Source organism: Caretta caretta, chromosome 1, assembly GCF_965140235.1.
Source record: "Caretta caretta isolate rCarCar2 chromosome 1, rCarCar1.hap1, whole genome shotgun sequence".
Lineage (NCBI taxonomy): Eukaryota > Metazoa > Chordata > Testudines > Cheloniidae > Caretta > Caretta caretta.
Window position 1 is genome coordinate 252,040,211 of NC_134206.1, and position 17,149 is coordinate 252,057,359.

Here is a 17,149-nt window from a genome sequence, read left to right on the forward strand (position 1 = left end):
TAAAACCAAGAGCAGTTTCCAGCTTAACCAGTGGCAGAGCTTCCATGGGACCAACTTTCAGTGTATAGTAGAAGCAGGATGTGGAAGAATTGTTTGAATTGATTCATATCCACCAGGTCTCCATTTTTTATCCTCTCTTCATTCCTAACTAGGAACTTCAATTTGATGTGTGTTCATTTAACTATCCTACTGAAACAACAAGTAACATGACCATTCTGATTGACTGTCTTGGGGTACTAATATATGGATTGCATATGGGGAGGCTTCATTGTTTTTGTGGTAATGTGAAATTGTGACTATCACGTCACTAACATAAATAATTCATTGTTTTATATGATAAAAATATATATTAATAGAAACAGTATAACTCTTGTGTGGTTAATGGGGAAACCAAACCAACCTGTTTTTAAACAGAATAAATTTTATATTGATAAGACCAGTATTTTGCCTCCACATTTAAGCTTCTGAAATTCAATATATATTTTAACAAAAGTCTAAATGCATAGAGTCTTAATGCTGCTTTTAAAAATTATTTTGTGACACTCTCATAGGAAGTCAAACCAGTAAGCCATCTTAATGACATACTGTGTGAGGTGGTATGTCTCATCATAGCAATGGGTCAATAATGCCACGAAATTCCAAAAGGCGCCAGATCTCGAAGAGATTCAAACATTTATATTTTTTTTATAATACATTTTTCAACAAAATGCACATCTCTCGGGTGGGGGAAATTGGATGAGATTGTGGTCTAGATAATTTACAATGGATCTGCCTGGAAAGTAATAAATGTTGTTTGCCCACTATCCACAGGTACAAATATTATAGTCTCAAAACAGAGTGTGGTTGTTCAAAGTGTCAAAATTTGTTCTTAGTTATGCAAGGTGAATAGAGAGGCTGGAATAATTGTTTAATTATTTGAAAATCTGGACATGCTCATCCTAATTGTCAACCACTGCCTGATTTTAACGGGGCACATTATCATCTCAGTTCATGTGGATGTGTGTGTGTAACTCTCATTAGCATTGATAGGAGTTGCACAGCTAATGGCCAGCGCAATGAGATGAGAATTCTATCCCTTAGCGCGTGTCAGCTTTTACATATGTTTGCAAGCTGGGTTTGACCTGACCTCATGCAGGAGGAATCTCATTGAAACACGACTGTTTTCAGTAAGTAGTCAGCCTCCATAAATCATAAGCACAAAACTAAAATTTAAGATATAAAATACCGTGCAATGCCAGTCTTTATATTATCTTATGAGTAATACTACCCACCATGAACATTTTGAACCATCTTTAGTTATTTCTTAAAAATACCACTGAACTACTATAAAAGCTTTAGAAACTAACAAATTTATTTGACCATAAGCTTTCGTGAACTAAAGCTCACTTCATTGGATGCATCTGATGAAGTGAGCTGTAGCTCACGAAAGCTTATGCTCAAATAAATTTGTTAGTCTCTAAGGTGCCACAAGTACTCCTTTTCTTTTTGCGAATACAGACTAACACGGCTGCTACTCTGAAACCTATAAAAGCTTGTAAACTTTCTGGATTATATAACGGTATAGTACTGTTCCCTAGTCACTGGCCCAACCCTGCTAGACTTCTCAGAGATCCCATGATTTCTCTATACCATAAGGCAATAAAGGCTGAAGTTTCTTTTATTTTTCCATACATTTGTGTTCTTGCTCTGTTGCCAAAAGTGCTGATTCCACCAGAACCTGTCAAATTTTATCAGCCAGGATTGGTCTCAGCCAGGATGTGCTTCTGGAAAAGAAGGGTCAAGACCTTTGCTCTCTCTTTCCTATGCCCCTAAATTATACTAGCAGCTTTCTTTTTCTGAGATAATCAGTGGATCTCATCAAAATTATAATCTTATCCAGACTGCCCCATTATTCCTGCATTTAATGCTTGCCAGTTTCAAAATGGTTAACTAGTTTTTTTATCAGCTGACTCTGTTGACTCAAATACAGACTTTGAAGCTAACTACAACAAATATGATACTCTAGCTTGTTTAATATGAAATCTGATAAGCTTGAACAAACAGAACTAACTCTAGAGATCTAAGAAAATGCTTCCCATTACTAAAAATCACGGTAGGTACAGAGGTCAACATATTTGTGTCATGAGTACAGATGTCAGTGGACGCATAATACCAGCCTTGTACCAAATTTAACCCCAGTCCTGCAGTCTGAGAAATACAGATGTCAGCGATGGGGACATGGGTGGTCATGCCTACTGGCTGGAGCAGGAGTCAACCTAGTGGTTAGAACAGGAGTCAGTAGCCAGGAATAGGAGCCCAGGATCAGAGCTGGACTCAGAGACCAGAAAACCAGAGTCAAGGGTCAGAGCCAAAGTCAGGAATCGGAGTAGAGGGTCAGAGCCAGGTGACCTGGAGTGAGGCATTGCAGGGGCAAGGCTGGGGCCAAGGCAGGAGCAGGGCTGAAAACAAGCAGGTACAGGAGCTAATGCAGCTGTGGGCAAATACTTTGAGCAGCCATTGGACAAATGCTGCTGCTGTGCTTAAGAGCATACCTGTTGGTTCCTTCAGCTAACTGTGATTCATTTACAAATCCTCTGTTGCTCAGTAGGGAGGTGTAGCTCGCTGGTCCCGGGTTCAGCTGCGAACCCTAATTCCTGACAGCTCGCCTGGGACCAGTGAAAAGTTCCTAGTATATCTACCATATGGATATTCTCTTCTGGTTCCCAGGATGGGTCTTCCAGACCATAACCTTCCCAATAACCAAGTATTAGACTTTCCCTCAAACTCACCTGGAATCAGGGATTTTTTGAACTACATACTCATCTTGCCCCTTGATGGATATGGGTGTGGGCAGGGGATTGGACAGGCAGGGAACAGGTTCTCTGTGCGTGGCTTGAGAAGGGAGGTATGGAACATGGATTAATTTCCAGTGACTTGGTAAGCTGTAGCTTGAAAGAGACCAAGTTGTTCTGTTCTATGATCATGAAGAGCCCTATGCATCAGTGATCCAGTTTAGCTGAGGGGTGGATGGATTTAAGGTTCTGGAATGGACACCCAGATCTTGTCTCCTATTGCAAGGTTGGGAACGTCTGGATGGCCCTCGTTGGCATGGCATTTATAGGCTTCCTTAGAGGTGCTTAGGTGCTCTTGGAGCTCTTGTTGTATCTGATGCAGATGGGTGACCAGGTCCACTGCTGTGGATACCAGGGAGACTGTGGGCATGGAAGCGAGGATGGAATCTGTAACTAGCATAAAACAGGTTTTGCTGAGTGGAGGCATGGGTGGAAATGTTATAAACGAACTCTGTGTATGGTAACAAGGGAAGACAATCGTAGTGTTGGTAATTTAAGCATCAGTGGAATCATTTTTCCAAGATCTGGTTAACATGTTCTGTCTGCCCATTGGGGTGAGGGTGATATAAGGGATTCCACACCAAGGATCTTGAAGAAAACCAGGAAAAAATTGTGGAGCTTGGACTTACACGACACCAGAGGGCAAACCATGAAATCAGAAAACAGTTTCCAAGAAGAAGCTAGGGCGAGAAGGAATGAAATGCTCCATCTTGGTTAGAAGATCAACCACAACCAATATCACCTTGCAGCCATAGTAATTCTAGTATAAAGTTCAGTGATACAGTAGACCAGGGTTGTGGCAGAATGGGCAAGAGCTGGAAGAGTTTGAGTGGCTTGGAGCATGGCTTCTTGGTCCAGGAGTAAAGAGTGCAGGAGTTTATGTAATTCTGGACATCAATGCATAGGCCTGGCCACAAGAAGCTTCATGAAATAAGGTTCAGGGTTTTAGCTTGGTCAAAGTGGCTGGTGAGTGGTGTATCGTGACATAATTTTAGAATTAAGAGGATAAAGTGTCCTTCTGGAACATAGACCTGTTCCTTGTAACCGACTGTCCCATCCCTCAGTTGAAATTCTGAGTTGGTGGGGAAACAGTGGTATTTAAGATCTGACAGAGGTGGGTGCCAAACAGTCATGAGACAAGAGAGATTGGATGGAGGACATCAGGCTACTGTCCACAATACCACTAATAAAATTAGATGATTTAAGGACCATGGAAGGGGGTTCTGAGTCCATTACGAGGTATTCATCTTCGCAGGATAGGGCATACACCTTCCCATTTCTTACCCTTGAGCAGTAGAACACCACGAAGTTGAACCTGGAAAAGAATAGGAATCAGCAAATCTAGTGTTGGTTAAGGCACCTGGCCATGGCAGAAGAATTCCAAGTTCTTGTGGTCTGTAAGAACCTACACCAGAAACTCAGCTCCTTACAGGAGATGGTGCCATTCCTTAAAGGCTGTCTTGATTGCTAGTAGTTCTCTATCCCAGATATTGTGGTTCTTTTCTTCTGGGGTTAGTTTACAGGAGTAGAAAACATGAGGATGAAGTTGATTATACATGCCCCTTTGCTCAGATAGTTTGTCTCCAATGGCAAAGTTGGATGCGCTGGTTTCTACTATAAATGGACCAGGTGGAGTTGGAGTGGACCAGGATGGGTGCTGATGTAAAAGCCCTCTTCAAGTGGTCAAAGATGAGTTGAGCCTTTGGGGACCAGAAGGACTGAGCTCCTTTCCGGAAGAGTGCCATCAGCGGAGCTATCAGAAAAGTTTCAAATGTACTTCTAGTAAAGGCTGGCAAAGCCTCAGAACTGCTGCACCCCACCATGTGTCCCTTGGTCTGTCCAGTTAGAGATAGTGGATACCTTGCAGGGCCATGGTTAGTTCCCCATGGGAAATAATATTACCTAGGAACTCGATCATATTCTGATCAAATTCACGCTTTTCTAATTTTTCATAGAGATGATTCAGATGAAGCCTCTCCATGACGTGGCACGCATGTTGATCATGAAGAGTCTGGTCTTCAGAAAACATGAGGCTATCATTGAGTTATACAACAAGAAACTGATACAGCACCTCTATATTTATATCATTGATAAAATGTTGGAAGGTCACTGGGGCATTGCACAGTATGAAGGGCATCACCAGATATTCCAGTGTCCATACTGGGTGTGAAAGGCAGCATTCCACTCATCCCCTTCCAAAACCAGAACCAGGTTTTAGTCTCCATGGAGGTCTAGTTTGGTAAAAACCCTGGCAGAGCGAAGTTGCTCAAAGTATTTGTTGATAAGCAACAGGGAGTACTGAGTCTGGATGGTTATTTTATTCAACTCCCAGTTGTCCACACAGTACCACAGAGAGTCATCTTTCTTGGCCACAAAAAAAGATGGGACATAGAAGGACAGATGATCCCCTTTTCCAGGTTCCCTCAGAGATAGACTCTGAGTGCCTGTAGTTCTGGTTCAGCAAGAGAGTAGATACACCCAAAGGGAGCCTCGGCTCTGGGCTGAAGGTTTATAGGACAATCATAGCACCAACGAGAAGGCAGGACATCAGCCTTCTTGCTGTTGGGGCCAGCAGGGACACCTTCAAGCTGGGCCCCCCTGTTCCAAAGTCTTTAGGGTGGGGCTGGACTCACTCAGAGGGAGAAACTCTAATCGACAACTGGGCTCAGGAAAGCAGGACTGCTGGAAGTACAGGGAATTAAAATGCACCATGCTTGATCCCCAAATGATGTGGAGATTGTGTGTCACAAGCCATGTGATGCTAAGAATGATTGGAAAGTGTGGGAAATGTACCAAACCAAACTGAAAGGACTTATGATGACCCTGATGGGTGGTGACCTCCAAGGGTGACCTCCTGTGTGACTGGGCCTAAACATAGGGGAGAACTGTTGATGGTCTCCATGCAGTCATGGCCTTATGCAGTGTCAGAATCTTGTGTTTTAGGGAAAATTCTAGGTCCATAAAATTCCTGGAGGCACCAGTGATTCCAGGCTGAGCTCTGTCATTGGGGATGTCATAGACAGAGCAGGAGCTGAAGGTGTGTTGAGCATTGATTAGATGCCATCAAGGTGCCTGAGGACCACTGTAGGAGCCATGAATGGGAGCAAAGGGGAAGTGCTAGCCTCACCCAGATCCCTCTACTGGTGCTGGAACCTGGCATTTTCTCTACCATCCCTTTGCCATACAACTCAAGGCAAAGTGTCTTGGTCCTCTGCAGTAGAGGCATAGCCCTGATGTCCCATGTTGATCTTTCTCTGCATCAGAGAGATGGAGTCAGGCTGTGTCCAGTTGCATGGACTCAGGCTGTGGGTGGGTATGGAAGGTTTTCTGACCGATGCCAAGGAGCCACTTCTTTTCTTGTTGGCATGCCCACAGGCAGTTGTCTATCTTAATGCGAAAAAGGCATCCAAGTTGGTCGGAGCTTCCGCGCACACAAGCTTGCCTTTGATCTTGTTGTTCAGATGGAGCCAGAAATGGTAGCACTGTGCAGCTTTGTACCACTTGGTGTCCGTCACCAGGTGCTGAAACTCCGTAGCTGATTGGTTGGCATCCCAGTCTCAGGGTCTGGAGCATAGCTTGTGCCATGAATGTTCAATCTGAGTCATCAAAATTATTTCCATGACGTAGACAGAATTCTTGAATTGGCCCAAAAAAGGGCTGTATTTTTCCCATAGTGGAGAGGCCCAGACCTGCACCTCCCTGGTCAGCAAACTGATGATGAGCCCCACTCTGGACCAATCCATGGGGTAAATTCGCAGGCATAATAGAAACAGGAGCCGACAATGGTTCAGGAAGTCACAGAACTTTCCATGGTGTCCATCAAACTTGCCTGGTAAATGAATCTTCAATTTTTTAAGGTCCTTGTGCCAGGCTTGAGTATGTAAAGGCAGTGTCTGCTCCTGCATAGTGCTAATCTGGGTTTGTAAATTCTGCAAGGCAGCGACCAACACCAACAAAGGGATGTTAGTTTCTGTGGCATCCATCCTGGAAGAGGAAGCTACCCCAATTTTGGTTTTGGGCTGCGCAAACTGTCAGAGACCAGAATGTGGGTGGTCATACCTAGTAATTAGAGCAGGAGTCCAGCCTAGTGAAGGACCTGGAGTCAGTAGTCTGGAATAGGAACCTAGAGTCAAAAGTCAGGAATTGGAGCTGAGGGCCAGAGCTGGGTTACCTGAATTGAGGCAAGGCAGGAGCAGGGCTGGGGCCAAGCCAGGAGCAGGAACTAATGCAGCTGTGGGCGAATGCGTTGAGCAGCCATTGGCCTAATGCTGCTCCTATGTTTAAGAGCACACCGTTGGTTCCTTCAGGCAGTCTGGCCAATCAGGTAATTCTCTTGCAAGCCAAGTGTGATTCAGCTACAAGTCCTCTGTTGCTCACTAGGGAGGTGAAGCTAGTCTGTCCCAGGCTCAGCTGCAAGCACTAATTCCTGACAACAGGTGTGCCCTTATGCCGATGACTTCAGTGAGGTTCTGTGTGTGTCCCTGCTACCAGAAACAATTGCAGAATTGTGGTCTACATTCAAAGAATAAAGGCCTCTTTTATAACTATAGAATTTATACACTACACTGTGATCTCAGTAATGTAGGTGTAAATCACAAGTGACTTCACTGAAGTCAATGAAGTTACAGCAGTATGAGAAACTGGTTTATGTGAGATCAGAATCAAGCCTTATTATACTACTGTATTTTCAAATATTTTTTTCCTTAGGATGTAAAATTTCCCACAGATTGATGATATTGGACATCCCAAAAAAGAACCTTGGATTCAAACTTCTCCAAAATACAGGAGAAGTTTGGATCAGTATCTGAATTTCATAGTTAGCCATCCGTCTATAAGAGACAAAACCAGAACCCTTGATTTAGTTACCTCATGTTCTGTGAAAAAGTTTGAATCCAGAACTAACCTCAGGTTAGGTTTGAATCCAGAACCCAGCTCCGGTCCATCCTTAAGTGAATCAAAACTTTGATTTAAATCTTCAAATCTTAACCAAAACTTTTCTAATCTCACCATAGATTTAATACCCACTTGTCCCTTTCTTTTCTAGTGCACTGAAGTCTCATTAACTATACTACATAAAAAAATTATTTTTTTACTACTGTTAGGGAGATTAAACAAGAGGAAGAGCCAGATATAGATGTGTGGGAGCTCCTGAAGAATGCTAATCCCAATGAATATGAGAAGATTGCATTTCAGTATGGTATCACTGATCTGAGAGGCATGTTAAAACGTCTGAAACGCATGCGCAGAGAAGAGAAGAAGAGTGCAGGTATGACTTCTTGCGAGAGAGGGTGAGGCAAAGTCTGTGAAATATATGGGGACAAGCTCTAACCTGATTTACACACAGTGAAACCCCACTCAAGTTGTACAGGGAGTAAACCAGAGGCAGGTTTTGGTTCACAGTGCTTAACATAAAAGCCACATACCATTCGGTATTTATCACTAATGTCCTGTGTGCCAAATTGCGGTTCTTAATTGAGCACAACTCCCATTGACTTGCAAGGGAGTTTTGCTTGGTTAAGGACTGCGTAATTTAGACTCTATGTTAGGAGTAACACTTTAGTATTCCTCAACTTTAATAATCTAAACATCTTATTTGCTCTTCGTCATTTATTTTTGTACAAGATGCTTGTACATTTTGTACAAGATGCTTAGTAATGCAAATAGTGCAACATATGTACATGCACACAATTCTGTCCAAGGTAACTGTCTGGCAGGTGCTTGTATACCGGGGCACTTCTCAGGTTAATTCCAGATACTTGTGTTACTCCATTGGTTCCTCAGAGAATTCCCCTTGTGTCAAAGATGTCTCTCTCCCGGAACACAGGTCAGGAAGCATTCCCAGAGAAAAGGGAGCATGGCCAAGGCCTTATTGTATCCCAGTGATCCCTATCTATTGGATCAGTCCACTGGGGCCACTGGCAGATGGATGTAAGTTAGAGCAGTCTTTAAAGTGCTCTAACTTATGCCAGAGACTGGAGAAACCCCTGGCCAGTAACAGTATTGAGGGACCATAAAGATGATATAAGGGCCACCTTTGCTCAATCTCTCTGGTTCTGCATTGAGCACAGTTTGGCCACACCAGATATTCTAGGCCAATAAATCCAGAAATAATGTACATTTATTTAACTATGTCGAGTACTACGAGAAGTAAAATAAATGGTTCTGCTGCTTCAGTCTTGCTTGGAAATTTAAAATTATCTACTGTCATTTACACAATCAGAGATCCATTTTTTTTCCTTGGCTGTTAAAAGCAATTGGATTTAAACTGTCCCTTTGTACTATAATATGGTTCAACTCTTCTAACATACAAACTCATAATGAATGTTATAGAAAAGGTCACTCTCTCACTCCTATTTACCTTTTCATAAAACATAAACAAGGGGACAGTCCATGTAAATGAAGAACAACATATTTACAATTAATAAAAAGAAATACTTATGGTATTTTTTTAAAGATAGCATTTAATTAATTTGTAGAATTTATTGCCAAAAGATATTATTGAAGTGATGAACTTAGTGTGATTCAAAAAGGGATTAAGCATATGTCTGAATAAACTTGCTCTAAACTGGCACAAAAATTTACATACAACATCAAATCTCTGCTTCTGGATAGAAGTCAGCCACCAAATTCCTGAGGTCAGGGAGAAGTTACCCATCTCCATCACCATAGCCATGTTATTGCACAATTGACTTTTATGGGTACTGTTTCTCATCTGATGAAGCATCTGGCACTGGCCAGTGTTGAAGGAGAGAGTATTGGACTAAATGGGCCTTTGATCTGTACCACTATGGCAGTTCCTCTGTTCGGTGGAACTCTATCTAAAGGGGGAGAGGCAGGTGGAGCCATGCAGGGAGAATCTTCAGCTCCCCTCCCAGTCCTGGTGCAGGAGCAGTGCTGGGAATCAAAGCAGGAACTGCAGAGTTGGCAGGAACAGCTTCACCCCAGCTACACATAAGGACATTTGAATCTTTTAGCAGGAAGAATGGGAAAGGAATACAAACTGCTCCAAGGGGTGAAGGACCAGGATGTCCCTCAGCACCTGCAGCAACTCTGATTAGCTGCCTTTTCTATTCTCCCACTCTCTGGGGAGAGGCTGCCTAACCAATGAGGTTTTTTCTGCTGCTGGGGTTTTCCTTGCAGACCTGTAGGAGAGTCTGAAAACCTATAGACCTTGGGGAAAATCTTTAGCTTTGGCAGATCTGTAGAGACCTTTCTTCTCACCCCCCACTAATTGCACTATAAACTGAGTGTCAGTTTCAGGGTAACTGCACCTGTATCCCCACCTCCATGGTCCACTCCAGGAGATCCCAGTCAAGTTTCAGGTGTTCAGCTGCCACCTGTCTCTGGGAAGGAACCCTGCTGCCACTCCCTTCTGAGAGGGGGTTTTAAGGCTGCACAACTTCCTGCCTTACTCTGTGATATTCCCAGCAAGCCAGTTTGCCTTACAGTCAGTGCCTGTGCATTGTTTTTTCTCTCTGTGGGCTATGAACAATGTATAGAAAACAGTTACAAGTTACCACACAGCTCTTGCTAAGCAAGCACATTTATTCTTAAGGTAAAAGCATTACAGAGAAAACATAAAAAACAATGGAAGTTCCTATGCGTATGCTAAAAGCTTATCAGAGGTTACCCGTCAGTTTTATGAGGCCCTAGTAAGCCAAAGTCTCTCCAATCCTTTTGCAAGGGAGAAGCCCCCCTTTCCCCCATAAAAAGATGGTCCTGAGTCAGCTTAAACACACCGCTTTTAAGCCAAAATGTTTGTTTTCTTTGTTTTCATAGTCTCTAGAAACTCAGTTTGAACTGGAATATGTAAACCTCCCCAAGGGAAGATACCTTTCTGGAGGTGTTTACAACATGAGTGATTTACCTTACTCACCCCCTCCCGCATACACACACAGTTCTAGTTCCTGAAGGAGCTGTGGTAACCCTCCCTCCTGGAGTAGAAACACAATCATACATATAATCCCTGACCCACAGTGATACATAAATTTAATACAATCTGCTCCCCCCAAAGATACTGCATGAGGTTGCAATTGCTGTCACACCGAGACTGACTACACTGAAATTAGTTATGAACAATTTATCTGTGGGAACATTTTCTTCACTTTCAATCCACTGGGGACATGTTCCTCTGAGTCTCACTTCTGCGCCTGAATATAAATAAAAACCCAAACTGAAATTCTCTTGAAACCTCTAGGCTTTACCTAGCCTTATGTTTAAATGAAGTGAAACCATACATTTTATATGATTTTTATACAAAGCCACAAATTGGCCCAAAATTATAACTCAGACCAGGTTTTGCTTAAGCAGATTTGCAAACCTGAATGAATCCTTTGGCAAACCTCATTAGAGTTTTGAGCTTGTAATGAAATTTGAAACTGGACTACTTTTGCCTGGTTTCAGGTATTTTTATAATGCTTTGCACAGTTCCACTATAAAAGGAACTGCAGTTTGCATATTCCAATCCGTTGAAACAATTTGGGACTTTCATTCACTCTTAGGCAAACCACAAAGTGCTCACTCTGACAACACGAAATTCAGTGGGAATTTTACCTAAGTAAGGACTTCAGGGTTGGCCTAAGTAGCAATAACAACAACAACTGAGAGTTCCATCGTAGTTAAGTTCATTATAAATGGTTCCATGTTATGTACTGTATCAGTCCCAGTTGGGTTTTGCATTATGCAATGTCCTTATAACATGCAAATTTTCATTTGTTTCTCCTCTTCTTTTCATACACCCTGCAACAGCTTTTTCCAAAATTCTGGATCCTGCATATCAGGTGGATAAAGGAGGTAAAGTAAGGTTTGTGGTGGAGTTGGCAGATCCAACGGTAGAGCTCAAGTGGTATAAAAATGGCCAAGAAATACGACCAAGTACAAAGTAAGTGATTTTTACTAAACACGTCAAATAAATTCCACACACTTTCTTGCTGAACTAACACATTGCATCTTCCCTTAACGCTGGATTTGTTTTGTGTAGATTTACCCCTCTTGGTGACCAAGCTCACACCAACTTCTTTTGCAGACTGTTTATCATAATCAAACTACATATAAGTTATATGCACGCTGTAAAGGTGCCAGTGAACTACAGTTCAAAGAACAATCCACAGTATGCTTCAGTATTAATATAGAGTGTTCTCTGCATCCCCAGGAATAGAGAGGAATGTAAAATATATTCCCACAACAAAACATACTGAACTATACTCTGCCCTCTAATCTGTAAGGGATTGGGAAATGGTATGGTCAGAATTACTCTATAGCGGTTCTGCAGCGTGACTTGAAGGAGAGATGGCTGGCTTTATATACCAGACCATGCGTCATGTCACCGGGAGGGTGGAGAGGAGTCTATAAATTAGGGGAGTGGTGGTTGGGAAGATAGGGGAGGGAGCAGGTATGGCCAATGCTCCTTGAATCAATTATCGCTTATGCTAAGGTCAGCACCACTTATTATCTATCAATGGATAAGGTCAAGGTGACCCTGCTCCCAGGAACAGCAAAATGTACTCAACTCAAAATCCCAGTACACTGCTTGCATTAGCCTGCCAAGAACATCCTTACCAGCAAGGCCCCTGTACAGAGGACTCAGTGAGTAGCTTTCCCTTCTCAGTATTAGCCGGTGCAGGATTTGGCCCAGTATTAAATGACCGCCATCATGCAGAAAGTCTAGGCGTTTTTTCTTTAATCCCTTAATCTGCCTTGACCAATTCAGGGTTTCACCACAGGCTGATTTGCGGACACCCATCCTGCAGGTGCTGAACTGAAACCACCAACTCATTTCACACAGGCTGCAGAACCTCTGCCAAATGCTAATAAGTTTTGGTCATTACTGAGGTGAAGCAAATCTGAACCAGGGACATAAAGGTGAAATGCTCCATATCCCGTTACAACTCCCCTGAGCCATCTGGCCTACCAATAATGGTAACTTCTTCACCTCAGCTGTTATTGTACCTCAAAAACCTGTTAAGAGTGTCAGAATGAAGCCTAGGCTCCTGTTACTGGTTATTTTTTCTTTTACTGGTCTAGGACTTCAGATACTCACTTTGTTCTGCTATCTTCAAGAGCCAGTTTACAATTATTTTTCCAAATAATTGTGGCTGGGATTTTCAAATGAGCCAAAGGAGTTAGGTGCCAAACAAGCCTATAGCTTTTCTTGCTACTGGATATTTACTACCACATCTCCATCCTTGTTAAGGCTGGAGAAGACCTGTCAGGCCACCCACTCCAAAGCCATGCACAAAACAGGCTTTCCCCCCACAATAATCCCTTGAATGTTTTGTAGTTAAAAGGAGAACAAAAGAGACCAAGTTTTTCTAACTCTGGGTTGCTCTGTGCAAATTCAAACAGGTACATTTTTGAGCACAAAGGTAACCAGCGAATTTTGTTCATCAATAACTGCACAATGGCAGATGACGCCCGCTATCATGTGACGACTGGTGATGAGAAATGCTCCACAGAACTATTTGTAAGAGGTAGCGTACATCATCTTGCTTTTTAGTTTTAATACAGCAGGCCAGATCCTTAACTGTTGTAAATCAGCATGGCTCAATCTATTGGAACAATGGTGATTTACATCAGGTGAGGCTCTGGCCCAGGGTGTGTCGGTATGTCCTATCCTCCCCATCCCCTACGATCTCTCTCTATCTCTTTGACAACCTTACTGATTCTTCTTTCCTCCACCTCTTAGTGTTTTAGTGGTAACTTCAGCGCATAGAAGTTTTGTGAAGCTGTGATCCTCTGTAGATTGCAACCTATTTTGGGGATCCACTGACTACAGTGTTAGCCTTCCTAGCAGCACAGAGATTTGATGATACTCAATAGACTCAAGCCAACTGAACTTTTGAAAATCATCACAAACCAATCTTTCCAGCTGTAGATTTAGGCCACTGACCTTAAGAGAAAACTCTGCTTTCTCTCAAGAGCATGGATTGGTGGCTGGCTCTCCAAGTCTCCCTGCATTTGTGCTGTTAACATTCTTATTGGAATCACTGATGGTGCTAATGGTGCACAAGCAGGGAACTGAATAAAAGGCAAACCTTTTGGTTAAAGCTGCATTAGAAAATTGAAGGGAAACTCCTGTTTGTAGGAAGAAAAATTACAGGAAAAGAAAAGCCATTTCATATATATCAAAAAGTTATTTAAAACAATAGTGACTAAAAACCCTATCAAATAGTTGTCTGTGTCCTTTTAAATTAATGTAGTACAAGGGTTGTATTCTTTCTTGCTTATTAAGTTGACTTGAGTTTTAACAAGCAGGGATGCATCTAGCCTATGAAGATTCAATACTATGCCATTTCCATCGCAGCGTATGATGAGAACATTGTACTCTGGGGGATGGAGGGCTTCTAGGAAAGTAGGAATGTGGATCTGCACTTAATCCATTTAGGTTAACACACTGTTTGTAAAATGGATTAAGAGGTAGGTTTTTCTTTTAACTGACTCCAGATCTTGCAATAACTATACCTGCTATTTGTACATGGGCCATCTTCTTACTGATTTCAAGTAGAAAAAAGCCGAAGTCTTAGCCAATATCTTAAGAAGATGATTGACATTAGAATTTTTAAAATATAATTATTTTCTGTACTGTTACAATACATTTTTTCTATTTTGTTTAGTTATGTTTCTGAAACATAAAACCATAATTTTTTCTCATTATAGAGCCCCCAGTGGTGGTGACCAAGGCCCTGGAAGACCTGAATACCTATGTTGGTGAAAGAGTAGAATTATCCTGTGAAGTATCTGAAGAGGATGCAAATGTGAAATGGTAAACCACTTTCATCCACCTCAGAGTAGATGCTGTTTTCTCCAAGAATGGAAAGTGCAGTGTCTTAAGGACCGTTTAATCTTCTGTGTATATAATGTGAAATGTGACTAGAAAAGATCAGAAAATATTGTTTTTAAAAATACTGTGACAGCAATAGTATGTTTTTAGTTTAATGAATTCCTTAATGAATTAAACTAATAATAATAATTAAACTCCCTGAAAAAGCACAAGATCAAATCCACACAGACACACCCCTAGAACCCCAAACAGGGGTATTCTATCTGCTACCCAAGATCCATAAACCTGGAAATCCTGGACGCCCCATCATCTCAGGCATTGGCACCCTGACAGCAGGATTGTCTGGCTATGTAGACTCCCTCCTCAGGCCCTACGCTACCAGCACTCCCCGCTATCTTTGAGACACCACTGACTTCCTGAGGAAACTACAGTCCATCGGCGATCTTCCTGAAAACACCATTCTAGCCACTATGGATATAGAAGCCCTCTACACTAACGTTCCACACAAAGATGGACTACAAGCCGTCAGGAACAGTATCCCCGATAATGTCACGGCAAACCTGGTGGCTGAACTTTGTGACTTTTTCCTCACCCATAACTATTTCACATTTGGGGACAATGTATACCTTCAAATCAGCGGCACTGCTATGGGTACCCGCGTGGCCCCACAGTATGCCAACATTTTTATGACTGACTTAGAACAACGCTTCCTCAGCCCTCGTCCCCTAATGCCCCTACTCTACTTGCGCTACACTGATGACATCTTCATTATCTGGACCCATGGAAAAGAAGCCATTGAGGAATTCCACCATGATTTCAACAACTTCCCTCCCTCCATCAACCTCAGCCTGGACCAGTCCACACAAGAGATCCACTTCCTGGACACTATGGTGCTAATAAGTGATGGTCACATAAACACCACCCTATACCAGAAACCTACTGACCGCTATACTTACCTACATGCCTCCAGCTTTCATCCAGACCACACCACACGATCCATTGTCTACAGCCAAGCTCTATGATACAACCACATTTGCTCCAACCCCTCAGACAGAGACAAACACCTACAAGATCTCTATCAAGCATTCTTACAACTACAATACCCACCTGCTGAAGTGAAGAAACAGATTGACAGAGCCAGAAGAGTACCCAGAAGTCACCTGCTACAGGACAGGCCCAACAAAGACACGTTCTTATCAACTGCTGGAAATGGCCCATCTTGATTATCACTACAAAAGGTTTTTTGTTTTTTTTTCCCCCTCTCTCCTGCTGGTAATAGCTCACCTTAACTGATTACTCTCATTATAGCATGTATGCTAACACCCATTGTTTCATAGAATCATAGAATATCAGAGTTGGAAGGGACCTCTGGAGGTCATCTAGTCCAACCCCCTGCCCAGAGCAGGACCAATCCCCAACAAAATCATCCCAGCCAGGGCTTTGTCAAGCCTGACCTTAAAAACTTCTAAGGAAGGGGATTCCACCACCTCCCTAGGTAACACATTCCAGTGTTTCACCACCCTCCTAGTGAAAAAGTTTTTCCTAATATCCAACCTAAATCTCCCCCACTGCAACTTGAGACCATTACTCCTTGTCCTGTCATCTGCTATCACTGAGAATAGTCTAGATCCATCCTCTTTGGATCCACCTTTCAGATAGTTAAAAGCAGCTATCAAATCCCCCCTCATTCTTCTCTTCTGTAGAACAAACAATCCCAGTTCCCTCAGCCTCTCCTCATAAGTCATGTGTTCCAGACCCCTAATCATTTTTGTTGCCCTTCGCTGGACTCTCTCCAATTTTTCCACATCCTTCTTGTAGTGTGGGGCTCAAAACTGGACACAGTACTCCAGATGAGGCCTCACCAATGTCGAATAGAGGGGAATGATCACGTCCCTCGATCTGCTGTTTCATGTTCTCTGTGTATATAAAATCATCCTAGTGTATTTTCCATTGCATGCATCCGATGAAGTGGGCGGTAACCCACGAAAGCTTATGCTCAAATAAATTTGTTAGTCTCTAAGGTGCACAAGTACTCCTTTTCTTTTTAATGAATTAGTTCATTTAAATCTTTTCTCTTGCCCTATGTTGTACAAAAGCTTCTCTTAATCTCTTCAGGATACTTATTCATGCAGAACTTGCTTGATATAGTATTAGCAATGGTAAATTTCATTAAGGAAGTAATATTTATTATCCTCTATCAGGTTTAAGAATGGTGTGGAGCTGACCAATGAACCTAGATCTCGATACCGACTTAAGGTTGATGGTAAAAAACACATTCTGATCATAGATGAAGCTACAAAAGCAGACAATGCAACCTATTCAGTGATGACAACGGGAGGGCAGTCAGCTGCTAAGCTTGCAGTTGATTGTAAGTACTGTACATCTTTCTATTTGTGCTTGAAATTTTACTCCTGTAACAGAACTAGTACACTATTGCTATTTGCCTATTTCTACGAGTCTACTGGGAAACCTGACCAACATATTTATTTATTTATTATTTGTATTACCGTAGTGCGTAGGAGTCCTAGTCATTGACCAA

The 17,149-nt window shown here is 42.3% G+C and overlaps 1 protein-coding gene across 2 annotated transcripts in view; it reads left to right on the plus strand.

The window, feature by feature from the left end:
- The window catches only part of MYBPC1 (myosin binding protein C1), a 70,466-nt gene that overhangs the window by 13,286 nt on the left and 40,031 nt on the right, over positions 1 to 17,149 (plus strand). For both annotated transcript variants that reach the window (XM_048831207.2, XM_048831217.2), the window contains exons 9-13: positions 7,934 to 8,097; positions 11,580 to 11,712; positions 13,176 to 13,300; positions 14,487 to 14,592; positions 16,812 to 16,978. In XM_048831207.2, the coding sequence (XP_048687164.1) occupies positions 7,934 to 8,097; positions 11,580 to 11,712; positions 13,176 to 13,300; positions 14,487 to 14,592; positions 16,812 to 16,978 (695 nt within the window). The remainder of the gene's footprint in view (positions 1 to 7,933; positions 8,098 to 11,579; positions 11,713 to 13,175; positions 13,301 to 14,486; positions 14,593 to 16,811; positions 16,979 to 17,149) is intronic.